Consider the following 25056-nt stretch of genomic DNA (forward strand, 5'->3'; position numbering starts at 1 on the left):
GTGCTTTTTACATTAGCTGCTTTGGTTCAAAGAAACTGCTGTAACTGACCAGCAAGTGAGAAAGTATAGATGGTTCTAAGACATCAACCCCAGCAGTCCAGGCCTCTCCAGAAAACACCCAACAGGCAATACTAAACAGCTTCATAAGCCTTTAAAAAAAAAAAGTCTGCTTGTGAGAGTGCATGTTTCACAGTCATGAAGAGAGCTTACACTGGAAAAGGGAAGGAAAAAAATTCCAGATTGTAAAAAAATAAATAATTTGTTATGCTTGGAGGAAAAGGGAGCAGGGCTGGAACTCACAATGAATGGGAAAGGAACAGATTTTCTGGGCTCAGACTACCATTCCCAGACCTTTGGGTTTGGTTTCTTGCATGTCATGTGGCTTTAATGGATGATTTATAGTCAATTAATACTGTGTACATGCACCAGACTAAACCTACTGGAATGCAGAGAGACTAGTCTAGCAAGAGGCAGACAGAGGACATAATGTCACAGCATCAGCCCCACCAGGGAACCACAACAGAAAGAATGTCTTTCCCAACAAGAGAAAAAGTAAAGAAAAACAGAAAGGCTCAGCACCACACTCTCTAGCATTCTCCTTCCAGAGAAAGGCAGAACAACTCCAAAAAGAAATCACTTCATACTAAAGAACAAAAGAAAAAAAAATCAAGGAGGACGCCAGATCACCATTTTCTTCAAAAGGACACAAACACAGATCTGGAAGATTAACTGGCTCCAAAACCTGCGTGGTGACCCTTGTTACAAAAGCAGATTGTATTTATGCCACAGTTACTGCCAGTTTCACTTGCTTACTTCAGCTGCAGCTGGAAATGGTTTGGTCCTGCTGCAGATCAGCCACACAGGGCAAGGAAGGTTGGGGAGAACTTTGACAACGACTTTGACAGTAACATTTTTCTATTGTATACAGCAGATTCAGCTGCAAGGTCTTTAGCAGTAAGATGTGAATGAATATTTATCAAACTATCTTGAAACAGTCTATTCTACTCAGTGCTTTTAAAAGGTATTTAGTTAACTGTCCACTTGTGATACTAATTCCACCACTAACTATCACGGTCATGCCTGGCTTCCAGCCTCCTGTCAAACATCTGGTATTCTCAGAAGCTTCTGGCAAAATCAGTGTGTAGGTACTTGCATTTTCTCTTTCTCTCTCAACTTGCCCCTCAAAATATGGTTAAAAAAAGGTACAGATGAATGGCATTTTCCTCATGAAATATATCCATCAGTGACATATTTTCTTTACAGTTTGATTCTTAAAGCAAAACAAAAGAACAGTCACACTAACGAGTCTTTTGGTGCACAGCCTGTTTCTCAAGCTTAGTAGCCTTTGCTTTTTCAAGGAAAAATATGAAAAATTTGAATATTACAGTGTAATTGTACTAAGTTTTACATTTGTGAACTGTGGATGCTTTGAACGTAGCCCTGTACTCTTTAGGGCTTCCCTATTGAAGAGAGAAAATCAAGAGACAGCTTGAGCAAGAACTCACAGGGAATATTTTGTTATTAAGTTTACACAGCACAGGCTCAATGTGGATTTAGTATGATTTTAAAGACAGAAAACATCTGCTTTAATGAAATGCAAAGCTAAAGAACGTATTTAAAGATTAGTCAGCCTCAATAAGATTACATTCTAAAAGCCACTTAAAATGTTCTGGACTGGACAGGCTCTACTGGATACAATATAATTTTCTTGGATTTATTTATAGGTTTAAGGTAAATCCTTAAGCTTGCATTTTAATATAAATCTATTTTTACTTTTAGCTTCAAAGATAGTGATGATTGTGTTCCTATCCCATCAAATTGCTTGCTGGTCTCACAGAAGATGGGCTAAATAGGGTATATGAAGATGTTTCAGTAGAAAAAGGGTCTCACAGGGCAGTAAGTCCTGGAAGGGTAAGAACGAATATATCAAAAATAAAAAAACCAAGTAACAAAGATGTGGAAGGAACAGAAAACGCCTGCATCAGTGCCTCTGGAGTTCTCACAAGGTTTTTTTAAAAAAAGTCTGTAGCTAAATATTAGTGGAGCTTATTTCTATTCCAACAATTCCTCATTTAAAGCCAACTGCACTGGCACAAAACCATCCAGGTTTTGATACCAACTGGTCAAACTGGAGAACTTAAGACTGTTCACAGAGCAAAGATCATGTACGTACCATTTAGGAAATCTCTTTGTGTGTCCAGGACCTGGTTGATGTCCTGTACCCAAGCTTGTTGAATTTCTGGATTAGCTGCCTGTAAAATTACTCTCTCTGATGTTTCCCGGCTCATTAGAGCAAACTTGCAGGGATCATTGTCCACATTTTCTTCAATCATAAGGTAGTTCATCTGAAACAAGTCAAGGTAAGCATGTTACATGGAGCATGAGTTAACGTTACCCAAGAATCAAAACTGTTGTGAAATGTTCCTGAAAATAACTGAGTCCAATGAGAAACTGTCAGATCATAATCAGTAGAATTTGCCTCATATAGATTTACCCAGATAAATCTAAATCTTAAATAAGATGTTTAATAAAGCTCTGATAGATGTACCAGACATCCACCTGCCTTGTCTTGATTTACAACTTCTATTTTAAGGTAACATAGATCTGACTGATGTGCTAAAAGTTTACTGTAACACATAAATAGAGAAAAAAATGTTCCTATTAATATGGTAATAAAGTCTATCATTCCTCCAATTTAAATAAATGTTTACATCTCTTATCCTTTGATAAGAAAATCTCAGTCATTAGAGTATTTTAAAAATGGAATGGACTGTGCACAGATATAAAAAAAAAAGATAAATTTTCCCCTGATGCTCCAACAGATCTTATTTCTTGCAGATTAAAGTCACCTGTGTGCAATCATTTCACTTGACTGTAGTCATGGATGCTCTTTCTGGAAATCATATGGATGGTAATTTTGGCTGCTGTTCTGTCCTTGTGAGGCTTCTGTTTTAAGTGTACTTGTAACTCTAGCTTTTTCTGAGATACTCTGGATACTAAACAAGAATAGGTTGGCATAGCCTCTCAAAAAAAAAAAAAGAGGGAGAGTCTTCATGTCAAAATCAGACAGCTCTGAAGACTAAGGCAGTAACATTTCTCTAGAAGTCTATCTTCAACTGCTCTAAGTATCTGTCAAGATATGGAGAGATCCACTTCACACAGGAATTCTGCCTAGCATTCAAACTGCAAGATGGAATTAGCCTCTTCCTTTGGTTCAGGGGATCCCTGTGAAGTTAGAGAGGCAGAAACTCCCCTGACGTGGGGACAAGGAAAGGGACAGACAGTGAGCCTGGACAGTGGTATTCCTTTTGGTCTGAGCTCTTCCTCCTCTGATTGATAGCCAAAGCAAGCAAGTCAATCCTGTTAAGACTCCAGGAAAAGGACGTGTAGGTCAGAGCCTCAAACCACCTATTTGTGTCTCAGGGAGATGCATTTGCCAAAGCTCCCACTTAGGTATTTTGAGAGTCTGAAAGGTACCCAACTGAGAAGTATCTCAGAAGGGATGTGCCATTTTTCAACACTAATTACCTCACTGCACAAAAAAGGGTTCTTAGCTAATGTAGGACATCATGCTGAAGCTTCTGTCACAGTTTGAGTGTGACAGACCTTGGAGAACAATATTTGGGAGCCTCATGTCCCTGACAGACCAGAACAGCTGCATTTGAAGTCATATGTACTTTTTACTCTAACAGAGAGACCTCAGTGCTCAGCAGTGGTTGTGACACAGAGGAAGGAAGTGGGATCTATGGTGCTGTCTCAGGTGGCGGCTCCACTGTGAGGTGAGGATGCCCACAGCCCAGAGAGGCAGGGAATGATCCTGCTATAGGGAATGGTCCTGCTGCACTGTGAGGCACAGCTCATCTCTGTGGGAAAGCACAAGAGAAATGCAAAAGCAGCGTGAAGCTGAAATATGGGCTGGTAGTCAAGAGTGTGAGAGGTGTGAGAGCTGCCAGCACATGGACTCCACACTGTGGTGGGGGAGATGCACATGGAGCCACTGGGGATCCCACACTTGCTGTAGGAGAATGAGCTGTTTTGCCAAATGAAAGAAAAGGGACTGGAAAATTATCACACAAAAAATTTTAAACTCAGACAGTGGGAACATCATTCCTTTCGTAGGCTGTTTAACTAGAAAAGCAACTCATACCCTCGGGGCAAGCTAATTTTATTGACATTAGGAGAGATTTATTTTTCTCTCTTTATCTACAATATACAATTCAGGAATTGTTTCCTGCAGATAAAAGCCTCATTGTTATACATACAATAAACTGAAGTAAAAATGATTCATGCTATTTCCATCTCCAACGTTAATAATGATTTAAATCAGCAAAAAGATAAAATCAAAGCCAATCATCTAAATCAAGATGATTGTTTATTTATACGCTTTAGGTTTTTTCTTTATAGCCTGTTATTTGGTTGGAAACTATAAAATATACTGACTTGCAAATGGATGTAGGCTTTTCAGTAAATGCTGCAGCTTCTGTCAGCCAAGATGATGCCCCCATTTCAGTAAATATGCTGTTTATCATAGATTTGTTTAGCTATACATGGTTAATATGCATTATTTCACCTGATATTGTTCTTTTCTATTTCATATTAATGTACCATTTAAAACTTACAGCAAACACAATCTGAAATTGTGTGGGCGAATTCTCTCACATCTCTTTTAACCTGTATCTCTGAAAAGGAAATCAATCCCAGACTGGTTTCTCAGTTTCGAATGATCAAGAAATTCAAATGAACCAGTGATTTTGTTCTTTCTGCAGGCACAGCAATGGCTGTTCTACCAGGAGATGTGCAGCATTCATTCACCTTCACTTACCATTTCAGAGGTTAACTTTGCATTTGTTTAACAAACATAAAACCCCTTAAACAAACAAGGAAACAAAGAAGTATTTTTCCTGGTCACTTTCAGTTTTTACTTTTAGTCCCATCCCCATAATCTGGACAGATTATTTAAAACCAAAATTAATTTCTTACAGCTTTCTTTATAGTTTAGCTGGTTTTATAATTCCTCGTAGCTGCATTTTCAGAACTGTGTGGCTTTGTTTATTTTTGAAATGCTCATGCAACATTCACATTTGAACTAACAGCCCTCCTCTGAATTAGGGAAGAGTATTTCCAGTAATGTCACATAAAGGTTTAGTATCGACTTACAGTTTGGCCTAAGATGATTCTTTTTGATACTCTACCTTCCCCTACCTTTTATGATCGTGCTTAAAAGTGATTATTGCATACTTCCTTTGACTACTGCAGGCTTTGTAGCAATATTTGCTAACTCAGAGCTATGAATGACACAGGACCTGCCCTGGCTGTGTTCCTTGTAAAAATTACCCAGTAAATTTAGATACCCAGTGGTTTATTTAGAGACAGTCTTAAATGGCTTCTGATCCACTGAAAGGATGCAAATGTTTCCTGCACATTGCTGTCCACATATAACAGGATGAACCAGTCTCATAGCACAGAAAATTGGAAACATTTCTTTATAGGACTATCAAACAGAATATGCCTCTCCCTCTCCATGTCTTACCTTTATGCTTTTCTTGAACATGTAGCCTGGCGTTAGAGATCCTTTTCTAAGGAGTTCACTGAAGATAACTATTTGCTCAAAGAGAAACACCCTGCGCTCCTTCGGCCGAGACTGAACTCCGGAATCCTGCTCTGTCACGTAGAAGGTGTCCTGCTGCAGCAGCTTGCCTTGAGCTGTCAGTTTGCCCTGAGAAGCAGACAAGGCACCACCATTACAAACCCTGACCCACCATGGTCCCACAAGACGAACTGCTGTATTTCATGCAGTCCAAGTTTTCCAGGCAGCACCACATTCGTGTGAGACATATCCCCCCCAGGTTATCAAAGCAGCAATCTAGTAAATTGTGACCTCAGTTTAAGAAAAATAACATAAGTTTTCTTTGCTCTCATTGCCACTGATTGTGCATATAAAACCAAAAGCAAGAGGTCTAAAAGCAGATTGTTCTTTATGCTTCATTTCAAACATTGTTCCCATTATGTCGCTGGTAACTGTAGTGTCTTGTTCTCTCTAGTCATGAGCTCTCCATCACCCCCTAAACCAGCAGTGAATGATACAACACTTCTGAAGGTGCAAAAAACCAGGACCTACCTGCTCGTAGGAATGCTACAGTGCATAAGACAGTAAGACAAATTTTACTTCATTTTGGAGATAAGACATCTCACCAAAGCCTACACTGGCTTAACTGCAAACCACAAGTTGTAACCTGTGGGGTTGTAACTCAAAAGTCCCCTCCTGGATGATGCCAAAGTCAGTCAGAGCTGTTAATGTGTTAACGCCAGGTGACCTTACGAATAGGCAGAGCAGGCTGGTTCATCATTTATTTTGCTCTGGCTATAGCTATAAGAAGTCTCATTAAAGCTTGAAGAAGCTTTTACAGACCTCATATTTTGAAGAAACAATAGATAGATTATCACAAGTTTAAAGTGAGAGGTATATTACTCCCTCACCTCTGAAACCTCACCAAAACACGTAAGCTCAGCACTGGAGAAGAAAAACCATTAAATAAACAGCTTGGAGTAGAGACAATCACAGAAAGATAAAATAATTTTCCTTGCCTAGTTATTATTATAAACAGAACGCAAATACATACCTCAAAGCCTTGGAGGCGACCCAGGTTCATCATATCGTTGCAACGTTTTGGTACAAGGCACATTAATTCAACTGCTTTCTGTTGAGGAAAAAGGATGTTGAATTATTACAAGAGAATCAGGGGGTTCCTAAAAGCCCAGTGTCAAATAATGAAGTTCAATAGCACAATTGCTGCTCTCAGTTTTTCATGGTGAGGCCCTCATGCACTGAAGATGTGTGCTAATGTCTGAAAAGAGGATGGGGCACCTAAAACGTAGGACTGTGCCGTCATTTTTTAATTCTGATTTAAGCTAAGAGAAAAACCACATTTAGAATACCAGCAGGATCTTCAACTATTGTCAAAGGAATACTGGGGTTTTCAATCCTCCATACAAAGTGCCATTAGCAGTATTGTCCTGGACATGAAAACGTACCTCTATATCGGAGCACTCCAGACCAGCTTTTTCACTGTACCTCAGGAAGTCCTGGAGAAAGCAGAAAGGTTTGCATTAAGGCACTTCAGAAAGAGAGAACAAAAGGTGCCAGTTTGAAAAGGAAAAAAGCATATTCAGTATGTCATTTTCTGAGAAAAAATTTGCTAATATTAATAAATCCATCTGCAGAGATTGCTGAATGTCATAACCACTTTAAAGATATGGAAAAGGGGTGCGGATGATTGTTGAAAACATCACATAAAAAAAGACAAAGCTGCGATTAGCCCTTAGGAATGCTTACTTGGTCCCTGCCTTAAGCCACAAGACCACACACACATGAAGGTTTTTCTTTTCCTTTTGGCATTTTGGGGAACGCGCTGCTGTCTCTTTGCTAGTGTGCAATTACCAAACTGTGGGCTGATGGCAGCCTGCTTGAGGTTAGTTCAAAAGAGAGAAGAAACCAGCTGCGAGCTCCGGTGCTGCTGGCGATTGCAGGGTAGGGTTCAGACGTGCCCGATTTTAGATATTAGCTTGAGACCCCTCAGGATGAATTTTCAGAAATGCTGAGTAATTGGCATTGTGGATAAGTCAGTATAACCCAGAGTGGTCAGGCTCCTTGAGAAAAAAATTGTGAGGAGCTCCCCAAATTTTAAGACGTCAGAATATTCTGGAAATAAGTTTCTTTGGGTAATTTGAAATGAGCTATTCAGAAATGGAGGCTATAGCATTTACTAAAAGCACACCATTCAGCACCAAAGACAGACTTTATTAACACACTTGTGTATCTTTGTTTCAATTTAAAAAAAAATTGAAATTTTGCTCTTAAACCTCAGAGGAAGAAAATTCCTATTTGAAGTTTACTCTTCTATAAAAAATCCCAAAAGAAAATAAAAAAAAAAAATAAAATCTGTTTACTATCCAAAATTACAAACAACTTGCACAGATGTGGCCTTCGTGCCCTCTGGACATTTTCCATGGGCCTCTGTCATTGTATGCCCAGAGAGCAGACTCCTCTTTTCTCTTAATGTGGTGAATTTATTCCTCAGTTACGTCTAAGGCTGACTTAAAATAACAGCATCTAATGCAACATGCAGACTATAGTTTAGTCCAAAGTGGATCTTTCCACTCACCTTGAGAAGAAGCTGATATTTAGTTATTCTTTGAATGGGTTTGATCAGAAAGTCACTGATGGTTAGCCGCTGGCTTATTTCCTGTTGAACCTCCTACAAATTGAGGATTAAAAACAATTGCAAACAATCACAGAGTAAGACAGAGAACACGATAAAATGTCTCAGCAGAGACTTATTTCCACAGAAAGTTGGTCTGTTCTTAATCTTTTGTTTACAAGGGGGAATTTCTGAGGATTTAAAAATCTGGCATATCTTAGTTAGGCAAGGACTGGGTAAAAGTCATGACCGAGCTGGAAGGCGTTGGAAAGCACAGGATCCCTCCCCCATCTGAGCTGACCAAGCAGGACTGCAAGGTCTGAAGATCACTCTTTATACTGCAGCAGGATTAGCTCACAAGTAAGTCCTGCAAGGCATGCTTCACATCCTGGGGTAAAAGGAAACATCCTTCCCTTGTTAAACAAGCTTCTTTCACATTACTATCTAAACGTGTCTAGTCCCAAAGACTTTTTGAAACAGACAAAGTTAATCGGAATTTATGAGAGGCACCACCCAACTCCAACAGCTTTCACCTCCTCCCGTGTTTGTAGACTACTGATTAAAAAGTCATATTTTATTTTGGATAGAAATTAGTGCAGGGCCACTATAAGGGCCACACACAGTCAGCACTGCATTAAATTAGAAATTAACAATAGGAGAATTAGAAATTAACAATAGGAGAATTTGAAATCAATTAAATAATAACATTTTCTCCCTATGGCAGAGACTTCAGCAGTATAAGCAGTATTAAAATCTTCTAGAGTTTGTTTTAGACAAATCCCACGGGTTACAGAATAGTCTACTTGACTAGGACTCCCAGCTGTAAGCAGTAGTAATGTGTAATGCGCCGTGCTTACCTCAAAGTATGTTTCATACTCGGCTACTATGTATTCAGATCGTGGCTTGTTTTGGCAATATACCACATACATGTGCAATCGCCGCTCCTGTGAAGGTAAGAGGCACAGTAGCCTGGTGAGATTTTGGCTACTGTTCTGTTATTGAAGGGTGGCAGAGAATTGCTATGACGTTCTGCTTGGTCTTCCTTATTTTTAGTTTAATCAAAGATTTAGTTTGCTGAAGTAGGAAAGAAAATCAGTAACTGGTTCTGTTCTAGACTTCACCTTAAGCAAGGGGAAGGTTCCACGGGGTAGCCAGTGAGAGATGTCATACCCACAATGGCAGGTCTGAAATTTGCTAGAGTTGTGCTCTGGCTAATATCACATGAACATGTAAATTGTAGCAGTTGGCAAATACCTGCCATAATTATATTTTGGCAGATGTCCTTGGCCACATCAATTTTGCCTCCAAAATAAGTTGTTTGCAAGAAGGCAATTAATTAATGCCTTAGTGCAATTCAGCTGTACACTTGAAAATGCATAACTAAAGGGTTACTTGATGTTTAAATTAAGTTTAGACATGAAAACTAACAGACGTTTTTGGAAAAGAGTCATCACACCCTAAATGACAATTGTACTAGATACAGGTAACAAAATAAAACTTACATGCTTAATAAAAAGCTGTGCTAAACGGTCAGGTTCTTGAAGACATTTTTCCAGTTCAACCAGGAAAAAGCTGAAAGAAAGGACATCAACATTTCAGAATACTTCTTTAGGCCATCCCAGCAGCAAACTGGTCGTCCTTCAGATACGTCAGTACAATTTTAGCTATAGTATTCAATAATAAATGAAAAGGTAAGCTTGGCTTCAGCCCTTAATGGTGGGATTTCTAAAGCATTAGATGAGAGCTGTGAAATGTGGAGGTCTTTTCTTGCAAACTGTCTGCTCTTCTTTACTATTACAGTGGTTTCAATTTTCAGAAAGTGCCGATTACTAATTACAAGAGCTGCTTTCCTTCACTGAGAACTCCCAAAGTAAAACTTTTCCATGTACCAAAATACTTGTGAAAACTCAACTGAAGCTTTACCAGGAATTCTCAGTTGCATGAGTAGATTTGGAGTACTGGTCAATGTGAAAGAGACGCAGCAGTTTCCACCTGAATGAACAAATCAACGTTTTGCTGGTGGAGTTACAGTATGTTCTGTTTGTCACTGTTTTTAGTTTCATAATAAATCATAATATGTAATTCATAAACACCATCTCTATCTGGGCCTGCAGCTTTGGGGAGGTCATTCATTCCAGCACAAATGCCCTTATCAAGAATATACTCGGATGCCTAAAAGTGAGGTAAAATCAGCTAAAGTAAACTTCAGAAATACTGCTAGATTTTTCTATCTGGCTGGCAAACCCTGACAATCTCCCTATCCATGAACTTACTCTTTTTCACTTCAGGATTTCTGTCTCAAATACCTCTGTGGATTTACTACAGTAGCCAGATTTGGGGAGAGGTCATGCCTGCAATGGTCTGGTCCCAAGAAATCCCAGAATCACAAAAAAAGGATGCAAATTGGAAATCTGTCCCAACTAAAAATCCCCATTGCTACTACCATTAGATAAAGCTGCTCCCATAACTCAGTCCTCTATAAATGTTACATTCATCTGCATTTAAATAGACTTCTTGACCCAGATAGGCAGAACTAAAAATAGGGAATCCTTTCCTATGTGTTACAGAAAACTCCTACCATCACAGCTAAACAAGGAATGGCTCTGGTAAAAACACTCCATTGCGGGAATCAACTTAATATATGGTGAAGCTTTTCCTGACATTTCTTAGTTTGTGCTCACAAGGTCATCTGTCAGAACATAAGGACAGGCCCAGGTTATAAGATAAGCACCTATGGGACACATGATGAGAAGTATACTGTGCTTCGTGAGTGAGGGAAATGTCCAGAGCTGAAGGAAGATCCAGCCCAGTGTCCATTGCTCAAGTCTGCCCATGCATGCTCAAATTCTAGTTAGTTGGAGCTGTAGAGTATTTCTGAGTGACAGAGTTGAAATGATGATCATATTGTCCATAAGCAAGAGATTATTGTTCATAAATGAATGAAAATGGCCCAGGATTTGTGTTTCCAGCAGCTTTTCAAAATCTACTTGTATGAGTAAGATTTTCAGGGAAAATGGAGTTCCTAACTCAGAGCCAAAAGCATCAATTAGGCCAAAGTATGTCAGAGATTTCATGTGAGAAGGATCTTGAAGGAATTTGCATTTATTGCCCTTCTAGCCAAACACCACTGGTACGGTCAGCCTTCATGACCCAATCAGCTGCGTGTGAAGATGTTCATGACTTTCCAGCACTGCTACTGCACATCAGTAGGATGAATTGAGCCTACAGCTGTGACCCACAAAACACATTTATGGCAGCCTCAATAGCTTTTCTGAGGATCCAGTAAATACTCCACAAGCAGCAACTCTCCAAAGGGCCATGTTGGGAATGCTTATGAGCCGTAGCTCAGGAGCTGTGGATGGACCACAGTGGTATATCCCAGTGAAGCCTCTTGCTGCGTCTCCCCAGCAAGGAGTGGCAGAGCCATTGGCAGCACAGCTCTGACACAGAGCAGACTCTTGTGTGCAGCATTTCTGTCACACTGACCAGCACTCCTGGCATAGTGTTTGAACCAGCATAAAGCTGTATCTGTGATCAGAGACAGCATGACAAACATCCTCCCATGAAGCCAGGCAGTGCAAAGCTATAGTCCACCAAAGTTGGTTTTTTTTTTTCCACTGGGAAAAATGATTTCATGTAAGACTGATGCTTTGCATCATGCAGTTGTGCCAGTTTTGGCTGGGTAGACAAAGCCCTCTATCAGGATTTAGTGTAAAGTGAAACTGTGGCTAAAAGCACATGAATCAGAACATGTTTTCAGGATTCAAGGTAGCCATGATTTGTGAAGTTATTAAGCAGCACTTACAAACCAACAGAGACCATTTAAAGACAGGCAATGTCCTTTGGAAGTTCAGCCCTGAATGACCTGCTGATGTTCATTTAAAAGCAGCTTAGACATACAGACACCATGTAGCTGAATCCTTTATGGACAGTGGTTAGAAAGGTGCTTAAAAAGGAACTAAACGAAAAACTTACTCTTTGTGCCAGTCATAGATCTGGTGAATATTGCCAAATACGATCTTGTCTTTCCCTTTCATATCTTCAGAAACTCCTTTTTCTTCCATCCTCTTCATGAAGCCCTTTAGGATTAAGGATCAGTGATCGGCATTAAAATATCTTTTGTACAAATTAAAACCAGAAACCCAACTAGATACTTTAAATTACACAGTTTGCTTAAAATAAAACTTTAAAGAATTTGTTTAGAATATCTACAATACTTACACAAACCACTATTAGAGGTAATTGAAGTGACAAGTGCAAATGTAAGATAAAAGTTAAACAAAGTAGTTTATCAAGCTCTTGGCTTCTCTAGTAAGAGGAAGAAGAACTTTGTACAGAGTTCTTCCATTCATCACCATGAGTATTTTGTGAGAGCACAAAGCCAAGCAGTAAGTTTAAAGAGTCACATGAACAGGATTTCTCACAACTCCTGAGAGTTTATTTGTAAGCCTTGGGAGCACTGCAGCCCTGTGAGGTTTGTCAGTGGTGCATGATATAAACAGAACATAAGACAAAGGTCTTCAAGTTTGGAAGCTCTTGAAAATCAGATAGGCTGACAATTCTCCTTGGACTGGTGAATGCCACTAGTGAATCACATGCCTCCAGATCTGAGTCCTTGCTGGGAAAAAAAATGGACCCTGCGAGTGAGTTGGATCTGACAGGTGATCCCTAGGGAACTTCACAAGTTGAAGTTAAAAAAAAAAAAGAAAGACTGTTTTATAACAGAAAAAAACCCCCAAACTCTAGTTTCTTTCAGGTTTTTTTTTCAAAACAATAATCCATGGTCCACACATGCACCTCAACACAGATCCAAGCCCACTTTCTAGAAATGTACTCAGACACAGAACATTAGCCCAGGTGCAAACTCAAGTATCTGTTACCATTACTCAATATGACAGGAAAAAAAGCATGAAATAAGTGGTAGGAGCATAAGTTATTTCCCCACCACTGCCCCCAAGGCTGCATTACAGCAGAAAGAGTTTGTCATAAGCAGGGTAGCCAAGAAAAATCTTTGCACACTGGAGTTGGACCTAAAACACAATGTTTGTTAGATGGAAACAAAAATAGTTTCCAAAGGCATTTCTCCTTGTTTCTGTCAACATGAGAAGGGGACCATGGAAGCAGAGTGCAAAATAAAGCAGTTTGTTTCTCATGCTGTATTTTTGTTGTTGTCACTTGTCAGCATGGTGCTTTTTAGTGGGAAAACATTTTGCATAGCAGGGTTTGCTTCAGCTCACCTCCACAACAGTTCCCAAGTCTTTGACGTAGTCTTTTTCAGTCTGTACCAGCTCATTTAAGACAAACCTATATTAAAACAGAACACACACATATTTGACCACATTCCTTGATGTTTGCTCCTCTTACCACATATGACTTCACCATAAACCCCCACTGTCACTCAGATCACATAACGTGTCACTCGTCACTCACTTAGAGCTCAGTGGAATGTAAATGAAAAAAAATGTCACATTTCAGGTCAGGGTAGTCACAATTTTCTTAACCACTCTTTCCTCCTATCCCTCTTTGCCCCCACAGCCCAGGATGGTGCAAGAGCAGCAGCACAACCAGTTGCTTGCACTTTGAACTACCCCTCCCTGACCTCCCCTCCTCCATGCCCTACACAGCCCCCCCTGAGAACAATGGAGACATATCCTGACCCATTTTGTGGCAAGCAGGAGAGGATTTCTTGTCCCAGTTCCTCTGGCTTTGCCCAAGAGTCATCTATTAAGTTTTAATTCGGAAGTTTCAAATACTTGGAAAACAAATCCCCTCTCCCGTCATAACTAAGAGCTTAAACTTTCAGACTAGGTAATCTATGTGTGGGTGTTGAATGTTTTAATACTGATTTCAGAGCTAATAATCCCATGTAGGAGAGTCATCTAATGAAGGCTTGATGCATGCAAACAACAGCAAGCTAAAAAAAGTCCCTCCTAAGTAAGTCAAACTGACTAATCACATCATGTTCTTTCGAGGACAATTTCAAAAAGTTACAGCTTGCTGCAGACAGTTTGTCTCTCAATTACGCCAATACATAGAGTTGGCACATGACAAATAAACTCCATCTGTGCTCAAGTTTGCTACAGCATAACAAGGCTAACTAGATAGAGGAGTGCTTTCATGTCCACATCAATCAGCAGACTGACCCACTTGAAGTGATAGGGCTGAGGGCAAACAGTGCTAAGATAAAAGGCTGGTTTAAAATACCTAGAGGGGAAAGAAAACAGAATAGTGTTGCAAGGAGAGACTTAGGAGAAGTTACTGAGAAAATAAATCCTGGTCCTGCTGCGCTCCCAACGTGTCTGTTGCTCAGACAAAGCGGAGGCAATTCTTAGGACATGTGTCAGAAAAAGGTCAAACAGCTTCTTGTTCGTTTGAGAGTGAAATCCATCCCCCTTGGCAGAAGGCAGGGCTGGCAGCGGCCACACCAGATGCCTGTGCTCTCCAAAGTGCCCTGCCAAGTTGTGTGCCTGGGCAGCAAACACGTGCGGGGCAAAAGGCAACAGGCTGCTCTTTCACAGCCCAGCACCATGTGGCCTGAGCAGGCGTGTGCTGTACAGCCCCCTCTCGCTGGCTGACCCACCGTGCCCCTGTGAAAGGCTCACCACATCCCCTCTGCCCGGGGACGGGTGCTGGGAGGTGCTGTTCAGCTTGCACCACCCTCCCTTTGCATTGCTACCCACAAGCACAGAGAGCTGCTGAGGGAATGGGGAGAACCTTTCCCTCCTACAAGGTTATCTGGCCAAATTCTGCTCTAAAAGTGAAGCAGCAGGTGCTTGCAGTACCTAATGCTGCAGGTCATGCAGGCAGGTGGGTGTTTATTAAAAATCAGTGCAGCAACCAGGTTTCTGGTGAACAGATGAAACTTGCACGTTTACATCTCTATTAGGATCCAAGGTCTGCACCTCCACGTCTTGCCTTAAACTCAGCACCAGCATTCCCTCAGCTCCCCTCTTCCTAGCAAGCAGAAAAATCAATCTTGATCATCTCTATTTGTTCTCTGAAGCCTACCTGACACAGCACCTTAGAGGTACTCCCAAATTTAAGGTTTCTAAGATGTATGCAGCCAAAAATTCAAGTTCACTCATCTTCTCCTCTAATAACACGGAGCAAGGGCAGGCAGTTGCTTGCAAAGTGCCCTGGTCACCAGCAGGTATTGACTACACAGCTGTATTTAAACTGGCATGAACTGGAACAAGGGTAGAGCCTCCTCACTTCTGATTAAATCTGAATATCTGTATATTTTGGTAACTCTGTATTCGATCCATACTGAACAATGACACTCAATAAGACTATGGTCTTACTGCTTGTAGAAATGCAGCAACTAAGCCTGATGGAATAGGATTTTCCTAAAACCAGGGCCAGCTGCTGGCACATGTGTGCTGCCAGGGCCACAGGACATTACTGCCCATGCCTGTGCAAGGGTTCAGCTGCTGTTCTGTGAGGGAATAGGGGATCACAGCTCGAGCTGGGAGCTCAGCTGCTTCACATGACTATGGAATTAAGCCCAGGAAGCTGCAGAGATACAGAACACAGACACAAAGGAGCTGGAGCAGAGACAGATGTCTTGTGCTGAAAGCCACTAGCAGGTGCTCCTAAACATCCTGGTGTTTGGAATTCTGGCAGCTACTAATTAATTACACATAACACGCTACCAGTTCCCCTGCCAGAAGCATCACACGCTAGAGAGTGTTCCTGTAACTATGCTGACAGTGCCAGAGGTCTCTGCACTAAAACTGCAACCTGCAGTTTGCTGCCAGTTACCTAATTAATGAATTGCTGCTAGAGAAAGTCCAGAACCTGTAATATTGAGGAACTTTCAGGAGACACTCATGGGCAGAGATGTTCCCTGCAAGAAGCTGCCTAGTAGGAAACTTCTCCCATTCAGAAATACATCCAGGAGTGTCATGTCCTTGTCTGCTGCTGGGAGTTGCTCCAGTTCTTCACTGTATCACTTCTCTGGCTTCCTACAACAAACTGCAGGAGCAAATGATGGCTTTCACAGACCTGTGACACTGCTCCTACTTCCTCTTCTACTCTTAACGGCCTCCTTGTTCTCCCCAGCTTGGTTTCCTTCCCTGCTTGGCATCTTTCCCAAATGGGCTGCTCTTCCTCCACCTCTCACCTTTCCACACTCCAATGAGAGCTGTATGGAACGTTACTTTCCCCCCAATCTACCATTTGATTAGATCGCTGCAGTTACCGTTGTTAGCACAAGAGGTGATACAAAGATAACAGCTACCTCAGCTCTCTTTCATATAATTCTTGATTCTGTTTCTCCAATTCTCTGTGTTCTTCAGCTGAACTATGCATTTAAGAAATGCTTTAATCATTATAGGCTTTGAAGGGACAAGTGTTCTTTTTTATTTACATTTAAGGGAGTGCACAGATAATTTTAAAAAATAACTTTCATGAGCCGTCACCATTTCTTTTCTCTCCCATTACCATGAACATGAGGGTTTCCCAAATGAAGCTTTCTCTTCAGTGGTGCACCAAAAATGTATCTGAATCCTGTCCCTTCCTTCGCTAATAACTAAGGCAAAAAAAATATTATCTCATTCAAAAAATCCTAGTGGGATTCTCTATTCTATTCCTTGAAGGTAGCTAACAAGGTCAATCACATATTCCCCCTCTGAGAGCTGATTTCACCACTGGCAATGAAGTAATTACCAATGCAAACATCTCAGTAATACTTGTCGAGCTGTTCAGAGGCTTTTACAGCACTAGATATGTGCTATCTGGGGTAAAAGTTGTACATTGTAGAGTGATGATGAACCTCCTGTGTGGAATTGCTTTTATGAAGTGTTTTTAAATGTAACAAAAACTAGAAGCAAGCAGAACACAGTTTTACTCCCAGTTCCATGTTCATTCACTTTTTCAGTGCTGCTTTGTGTCCTCCTTGGGTGCACATTTTGGAAAGAAGAACCAGCAATACAACTTACATTCTGCCTCTCATTGCTTTGGCTTTTTGTTCCTCTTCAAGGTTTCGGGGGGGCGTTGAAGGTGTCGTTCCTTCATTTAAGCAGCCAGTGGCATCTTTTAAGCTTCCTCGGTAAGATCCTCCTTCAAGGGTCTAAAAAACCCCAAAGAAAACAGAATAAGCATAGGCCTTGAACTCCAGCATAACTATTCGAGTCAGTTCTGCAATCAACACTACAGAGTATTCAGCAACAAGAAGAGTATTCAGCAACACTTTCCCGCAGGACTTAGTGAAACACAACCAAACTAATTTTAAGTTGATGTAGGACTCCACAAAAAGAAGCCTTAAAATAGAGAAAATGTCCTTCTGTTAGAAGGTGGAAAAAGATATTCCAGTAGCTCCAAGAAAACTCTTCCAAATTATTTCAAAACAACCTGGAAATATCCTGATGTCTCAATCAGGACCATTGTTAGGCTACATGTGGTCAAAGATTCTCTGCCAAAAGCTGAATGGGGATTCTTGTAATAAAGTAATACACAAAAAGAAACAGAAAGATGGACACACAGTAACATTCCATAATAATTAAAGCTTCCCCCAAATCCCTGGAAAGTAACTGTAATGGTCTAATAGACTGTATGCGGGGGAGAGAAAATAAAATAACCTCCAAAAATATGTCTAACTGGATTAATGAAATACTTTTCAATTTTTTAGTCCCTCGATGGAATACAACTATTTGAGTAAATTTTCTGGGAATATCCTTCTTGGTTTCCCATAAAGAACTCCTTCACCCGTCACTCCTTATCAAGCACGCTATGAATGCTGAGTCTTTCCATGTACCAATATGTCAAACCGAGAAAATACCAAAACCTTCTGAAATGATTCACTAGATAAAACTGCTTGCACAGAACTGCAGTAATTTAATGATTGTTTTGGGTTTTTTTCTCTCTTCACTGTTCCAGTATATGTAAGGAAATGAACCTTTGTAGGTCCATTATAATCCTGCTTTTAACTTGTTCAAAGAAAGCATTTAGCTACTTTTAGAGGTCCCGGAACATGTAGAAAAAGGTTTAGCTTTGATTTTAAGATTTTGAACTGCTTAGGGAAAACTTAAGAGAAGCCAGGATATGAAACAGGATTTACTCCTTGCCCAGCAGACATGGGATCAGACAGGGAGAGTGTACAACACTGAAATTTTTGAACAAATTAATTCCAAAGCATTTTTATTGCTTATTCCAGTCCCTGTAAGAAAGAGTTGACAAGGCAGATTAAAAGTGCCACATGAATCTTTGTAAAATTAAAGCACAGCTGTGGCACTTCAAGCAGTTCTACTCTTTAGAGGGTCTTTTTAAGAGAAACCAGAATACCAAACAAATTCACACAGTAAAACTCCCGTGCCTCAGAACAAGCTTTAAAACAAAACAATCAAAACATCCCACTGAGTAAAATATTTGAATACCAACAAGACCCCAGAAAGAGAACAGTACAATAACTCATGCTCTGCAAAGCCCACTCCAGAAGTGACTTTTGACTGTGCAGTGTAGAGCCTACGTGAGATGTGGGCTTCACCTCATAAGGGGAGCAAAAATATTAGACACTACTGAGAGGCAGAGCACACAAGGTTAATAAAAGCATAGCAGATGAAGGTAGAAAGCAAGGAAGCCAGAAACAAGAGGCAGCCTTTATAGCACTTCCCTACAGTCACGTCAGGCCTGTTGTGTACACAGTTTTCACAACACTAAACTTACCAGCTTAGTTTTGACCAACTTTTCTATTGCACTGACAAGATCCGCAGCAGTTGGGACATCGGAGGAGCTCTGTCGAGCAGCTAGCAAAGAAGAGGACTGCAAGACACCAGGTTGCAAAGGAAAAGCAAGTTAAAAGGATGAGAAGGGAGTAGGAAACCAAGCGGTCAGCGAAGAAGCTTCTGAGGCAGGAGAACGAATGCGGAAGGGGAGCTGGATGGTTAGAGGGCCACATGCACGGACAGGTGAGCGAGTGTCGCCGTATCAGACAAGCATGGAATTGCCATCCACTTCTGGCTACACATTTCCCTCAGCAGTTCCAAGACTGGGAACCAGGGAACAGCATCAAAGAACTGAAGTTCATTTACAAGCAGGTCACAATACTCCTGAAGTCGGCTGGTTCCTCCTTCAAAGGACATCTGTGGTCTTACAGACTCCAGAAAATTGATCATCTTACTGCAGAAGTAAGAAATTACCCCCTCCCCCATACATACATATTTAATAAGTGCAGTTAAGCACAAGGCACACACAGAATTACAGGCAGTAGAGGAGGGAGGAACAAATAATTCCCTCTCCCCCACAGATCAACTGCAACTCCAAATGAACTTGGATGACACCTCCCCTTCATGCAACTTCAGCCATCCAAAACATGTAACTCCCTCTCTTCTCTCTGCAACCAGTGGAGAAAAAACACCCCTACATGTCTCATCTATCCTGGGTACCTGGCACAGTCTTGCCTCTATGCCTGTCTGCTGGTCACAGGTATTCAATTTTAGGTGCCTGACATCATGTCGTGTCTTTGGATGTCTCCACTTACAGATCTCCAGAAACACCAAGACCTCTTCAATGTGCTCCCAAGCACACCCATGGCTCTGTGTGAAATACTCAATTTTAGTTTAAGGTTTTTGCTCTATAAGGGCATATCACTCCTTGATCTTTGTCCTGGGAAACCTCACTTTGAACATCCAAACCCACTCAATAGCCATGGGAATTGGGATTTATTAGCTCACCTGTATGTACATTTCTTCTGAAGGCAATACAAGCACTGACTAAAACTATAAGCCCTTTTATAACCTGCTTTCAGCAGGCTGACACAGACTAAAGCATGGCTAATTTTTATAAATTTTGCATTAAAAAGTTTATTCATCTCTCAGTTGCTTAATAAAAGTCTTCTGGAGAGCAGCTACTCCAGTGAAATCATTGTGCAGGTGCCAACAAACACGCATCTGAGATTAAACAGTGCTGGGGAATGAGAGGTGGAAATGTGATGGCAGGAATTAGGCACCTGGCCACCTCTTTCTGCAGCCCTTTGGGAAGGTTTCTCCTGTTGAGTGACACAGCCCCAGGAGAAGAAAAAGAAGGCAAAGGAGATTAATCCTAACCAGAAGCCTTGTGATAGAGCAGAAACCTGAACAGCCTGCCAGTCATCGTCTTGTCTTTCACAAATAATACATCTAATCAGCAATTCTAATTACAACAACAACAAAAACTACAGGTAATCAGGCTGATAATTAAGGAATTAGGCTGGTAATGCAGGAATCTCATACAAATGTTAAAGCTCAGACAGCCTGTTTCACCTACAATGCAGACAGACATGTCTAGGAAAAGAAGAAGACTGAAAATAAGGACTTTGAAGAGATACTGGACAATATTGATGATAATGGCCAAACATAACCATTCTAGCAGGAGGAGTCCAATTTTTGGAGGCACTAAACAGCTGTTGCTCTCACTTATTTTAACTGAAATTGCTCAATATCTCTGAAAAATAAATAACTTCAAGATTTTAAAGGAAGCAAGGAAACATTTGCTACTGACAAGACTTTCAGGGTTAAATAAAACTTCTGGGATTGACAAGAGTCTGGTTGGTGTGGGGCAAATCAAAATATTGTATTTCTATTTCCCAGGGAGCAAATTATGAATTTCTAATACAAAGATATCTTCCAATTTATCTTTTTAAGAGCCTCCAGGAGCAGTGAGGCACGATTACTGCTGCCTTGTAGATGGGTTCAGGGAAAAGTGTCACCTCCCACACCACGCAGACATCTCCCCCCCTACCACAGCTACTGCCCCATGCTGCTGCTGCTGGTCCAACCTAAGCCTGTGCCTGTAAGCACAGAGGCAGCACATGAGCAAGAAGTTGTGCTCAAATTAACACCATCAGAGACCTTTCAGCTCCAGCATGGCTCGAACACTGCTAACACAGTGTCCTGTGCCAGGGAATTTTGGGACCCAGGTTTGTGAGCTTTAGGGTTTTTTTTTTTCCCCCATAACAAAAGTTGAGGAGGGGAAGAAAAACAGAGAGAAAAAGGGTTTCAGACACATCTCGTCTGTTAGGAGTGGGTAAAGAAATAGGATGCCAAAACACTTGATAAAGCTCAAACATCAGAAGCAGAAAACAGTTTAGTTCCACAACATTTACGCTGTCAGAAATGTATTTAAGAAATACTGAAGTCATATGGCATGTTGGACACCAAAAATAGTGACCTGACCTAAATCAGTTTTGTTTTTCTTTAAAAAAAACAAAATAAAACAACCCCCCCACACACAAAAAGCAAGCTAGCCCCCAAACATTTAGCTAAACTCCATGGGGAACAAGCCAGGAGCAACAGCTATTGTGCTGGGCATGGATCCACCACAGCTCTGCTTCGCCGACCTTTCGCCTCTGCCCCTCTCCAGACAGCCACCAGCACACATAGCACTGAAAGGGCAAGAGTCCACAACTCCAGCTGCTTCCTTCTGGTCTCGCTGCCACCACAATGTCATAACATTTCCTGACAGATTAGCAGAAAGCCCCCAAATCCTTTACTCCATCGCTCTGCTCCTCGAGTCCCAGAAATATTTACATCCTTCTCTCTCTGTATTTCCAAACTCCTGCCTGAACCTTCCCCAAGAACATTCTGGGTTGTTTTTTTGTCTGACAATTTATTAATCTCCCCTATCCTTGCTTCTTTGCCTGCAGCAATTACAATCAGAGGATAGCGATACAGAACTGGTAGTGCTAAAAACAGATGTCAGAAGGAAAGCAGGAAACTGCTAAACAGGAGGATAGTTTTCTACAAGAGAGAACGACAGAACCAGGAAAGGGTGGGGGAGGACGTGCAGACAGGACCTGCACTGACTGTCAATGCAAACCACTGTGAAAGCCACATTCACAGATTCTCATCCCGAGACCAACTGAAGGACTTTGCAAGCCACTGTGCCATCTACCATGGCAAATTCTCACTTAACGCTCAAGAGACTCTACTTAACATCAGAGAACTACCACCACCAGCATTATGCCACCAAATACCATTTCTACTGCCACAGTCAGACACCAACAATAATTTTAAATCAGATGTATTAGTCTGAATGGAGTTTCTGACCACACATAGCACAGGCACACAATCAACCTGTCATGAAATGGGATGCCAGGACTAAATTGCTTATCTAGTCCTACCTGTAAATCCAGTTGGAAAAAGGTATTAGATTATGATTTGCTTGTAGGAGTCTCTTATAACCACAAGTCTAGGCTAGTTCCGGATACTAGAAGACCACTATGAAACCACTGTGTATAGCTATGCGAGAAATGCACTTAAACAGAAAAATTACATAGTAGGGGAGAGGCCTTACCATCTCATCTTGGGTTGGATCATTGTCAAAAATCTTCATAGGAGGAGGAAGAGGTGTGTGAGACTCTTCATCTGGTTCATCTTCTCCCCAACCCTTCTTGCTCTTCTGAAGAAAAGTTAGATGTAATTAGAAGCAGGGACGGGTTTCCCTTACCTTTTTAGGTATCTGAGCCCTAGTCCCAGGGTCCATATTGCTTTGGATGGACAGAATTGCAGGTAATGGGAGAGAAGCAATAACGACTTAAGGTTTTGCCAGTTAATCCTGGTGCATTCTAAGGCTTACAGAAATACGGTTTATAGGTCAGCCAAGCAGCTAAGGCAGTTATAGCTGTGTGCTGATAGAATAGTATTTTTTTCATTCAAATAAGAACTGTTCAATGTACAATTTTTAAAATGTGTTCCTCTGTTTGCATTCAGTTAGTATCTTTTGCACTTTTGGTTTTTAATTCCTCATTCATTTTATCAGGAAAGCACCACTCTGGTGAAGAACATTCCTGTAGAAAAACTGTAGGTACAGAAACATAGCAGATTTAACAGAAAGATGGCTGAGTATTTTCTTTCAAAAAGGAATTACACTGGTATAGTAGGATAAAGCTGATACGAACCTCTGCTGCTCAAGAATAATTTCATTTTTATCTTTGGCAGCTTTCTAATAGGCTATTTAAAAATCTAGTCAAAGGACAATAACATTTGCAAACTCTGAAATGCTCTTCCCTATATATTCCATTGCTCTTTGGATGACAAAGCTGTTTGCAACACAGCTTTAAACATTGTTTAATTGCTTTAAACAATGCGATTTTACATATGATTTGCTGTTCCCTCTAGACCCTGAGGGAACAGCGTTTACTCAAGCATGACTCACAGACCATAGAAGAGACTATTGGAGACACAGTCTTTCCCCGCAACAAACACCAACACACACCTCATCTGCGCTGTCTCCTTGAGGAGTAGTTTCGTCTCCAGTCTTTGGCGAGCCAAGGTCAAAGCTCTTCCGGCCATCTCGCACCTTCTTTTGTTTCTTGATGTTGCTCTCGGTCTTCCCGCTGTTCAGCCGGCGCACAGGACTAGTCAGCCATTTCTTCAGGGTGTTGGTTGAGCGCTTGGGGCCAGGGGAGCTCTGGATGGAGTTGAGGGATGGCTGAGGTTGTAAGTTGGCCACTGAATCAGACTTGCCCCCGTTGTCGTTGGCAGAGACTGAATACGCATCTGGAAGAAAGCGATGCAGGTGAGAGCTCATACCAGCACCTCCTCTGCTCCCTGGTGCACGTCAAGCACTGGGCAGCACTAAGCATGAAAATACAAGCTGCCTCAATGAAAGGCTTTGTGACCTATGGACATTGTGTAAACTTTATTGCACACCAGAGAGTGGAATATGCCCTGCAACTGGCATTTCCCACAATCTTACACACTTCTCTCATTTCCTACCACACTATCTGTCCTTATGAAAGATCACACAGAGCAAAGTTACTTAGTTTTTTATGAAAGCCTGACTTTCATGCTAAATGCTGAACTTTTCAGCTTCTTCCCACAATTTCAGTGTGAACTGCCAGGAAGAAAATAAGTACAAAAAGCAGATTGCTACAGGAGACCTGACAACCACCAACACATTGTCAGGTTCCGATTCCATAATTGTTTCCCAGCTGGTTTCAGACCCCAGTTACATGACTGTTAGTTAGACTACCTACTAACTTTTGAAGTACCTTAAAATTATTTCCTTTGCCCCTGAAAGCACCCTGTCAGAAGAATTCACACATTCCCTAGAACTAAGAAACTGGAATGAACAATTACAAAAAATGACAAACTATTCAAATCAAAGGAAACTCTCAGTAATGAGACAGAAGACAGGCTTAAATTAACCAATAGTCCCATTAGCAGGAGATTCTGCTGAAGTGCTTTCAACTGCAGTCATCAATATACATGTTCAGACTAGCACCTTAGAAATGGGTGCAACCTCCTTACTCCCCCCAAACGCAACAGACCAGAGATGTGCAAACGTCAGTAAGGCTTTAAAACCAAAACAAACAAGTTGCTCAAAGATTTCTCAATTGCCCTTTAGGAACAAGCGCCCTGTTTCAACTTTTTGAAACCATGGCAAGGCAACTCCCTCCCCAGGAGCAATCGGGGACTTCGATGTTTAATCCCACACAGTTTAAGATGAAGGGTTTTTTTACAAAATTCAAACATTGTCACACGCCTGTAAAATACAAGTCAGAAAGCAGTCAGCTGATGTTATTAAACATTTTTAGACTGTTATCTCTGAATATTTTATCTGCCCCAGCAGACACCAAAAACCTAAGTTATAACACATGAACATAGCCTGGTGCATTGAGATATTCTCAGTTCAGCAGTAAATATCATTAGAGACGCTGGGTTGTACAAATGCTGAGGGAGAGCTACTCTTCCAGAGAATCATTACCTGTGTTGTTTTAGAAGCCAGTTCCTGCTATGAGCATGCAGAGCTTGTACCTGCTCTGAGTGGAGCTGCTGCTCCCAGCTGGCTGTGCACAGGGCAGAGACTGCAGCCAGCCTTGTCTGCCAGCTTGTACAACACAGACTGTGAGAGTCAGAATATTTTATAACCATACACAGCC

General features: G+C 41.2%; 1 protein-coding gene across 11 annotated transcripts in view; it reads right to left on the minus strand.

Annotated features, from left to right (window-relative positions):
- The window catches only part of KALRN (kalirin RhoGEF kinase), a 330405-nt gene that overhangs the window by 33231 nt on the left and 272118 nt on the right, over nt 1–25056 (minus strand). For 9 of the 11 annotated variants that reach the window (XR_003915798.1, XR_003915799.1, XM_029959839.1 and 6 more), the window contains exons 34-45: nt 23388–23671; nt 22467–22571; nt 17138–17268; nt 13436–13502; nt 12174–12277; nt 9701–9770; nt 9056–9142; nt 8163–8255; nt 7033–7083; nt 6621–6698; nt 5531–5716; nt 2174–2345 (exon numbers count right to left, since the gene is read on the minus strand). Coding sequence is in view for 9 of the 11 variants with exons in the window: in XM_029959839.1 (XP_029815699.1) it covers nt 2174–2345; nt 5531–5716; nt 6621–6698; nt 7033–7083; nt 8163–8255; nt 9056–9142; nt 9701–9770; nt 12174–12277; nt 13436–13502; nt 17138–17268; nt 22467–22571; nt 23388–23671 (1428 nt within the window). In the remaining 2 variants the exon portion in view is untranslated. The remainder of the gene's footprint in view (nt 1–2173; nt 2346–5530; nt 5717–6620; nt 6699–7032; nt 7084–8162; nt 8256–9055; nt 9143–9700; nt 9771–12173; nt 12278–13435; nt 13503–17137; nt 17269–22466; nt 22572–23387; nt 23672–25056) is intronic. The other 2 variants (XM_029959838.1, XM_029959846.1) reach the window with 1 other exon arrangement.

Source organism: Manacus vitellinus, unplaced genomic scaffold (assembly GCF_001715985.3).
Source record: "Manacus vitellinus isolate BGI_N305 unplaced genomic scaffold, ASM171598v3 scaffold_22_pilon, whole genome shotgun sequence".
NCBI classification, from domain to species: Eukaryota; Metazoa; Chordata; class Aves; order Passeriformes; family Pipridae; genus Manacus; species Manacus vitellinus.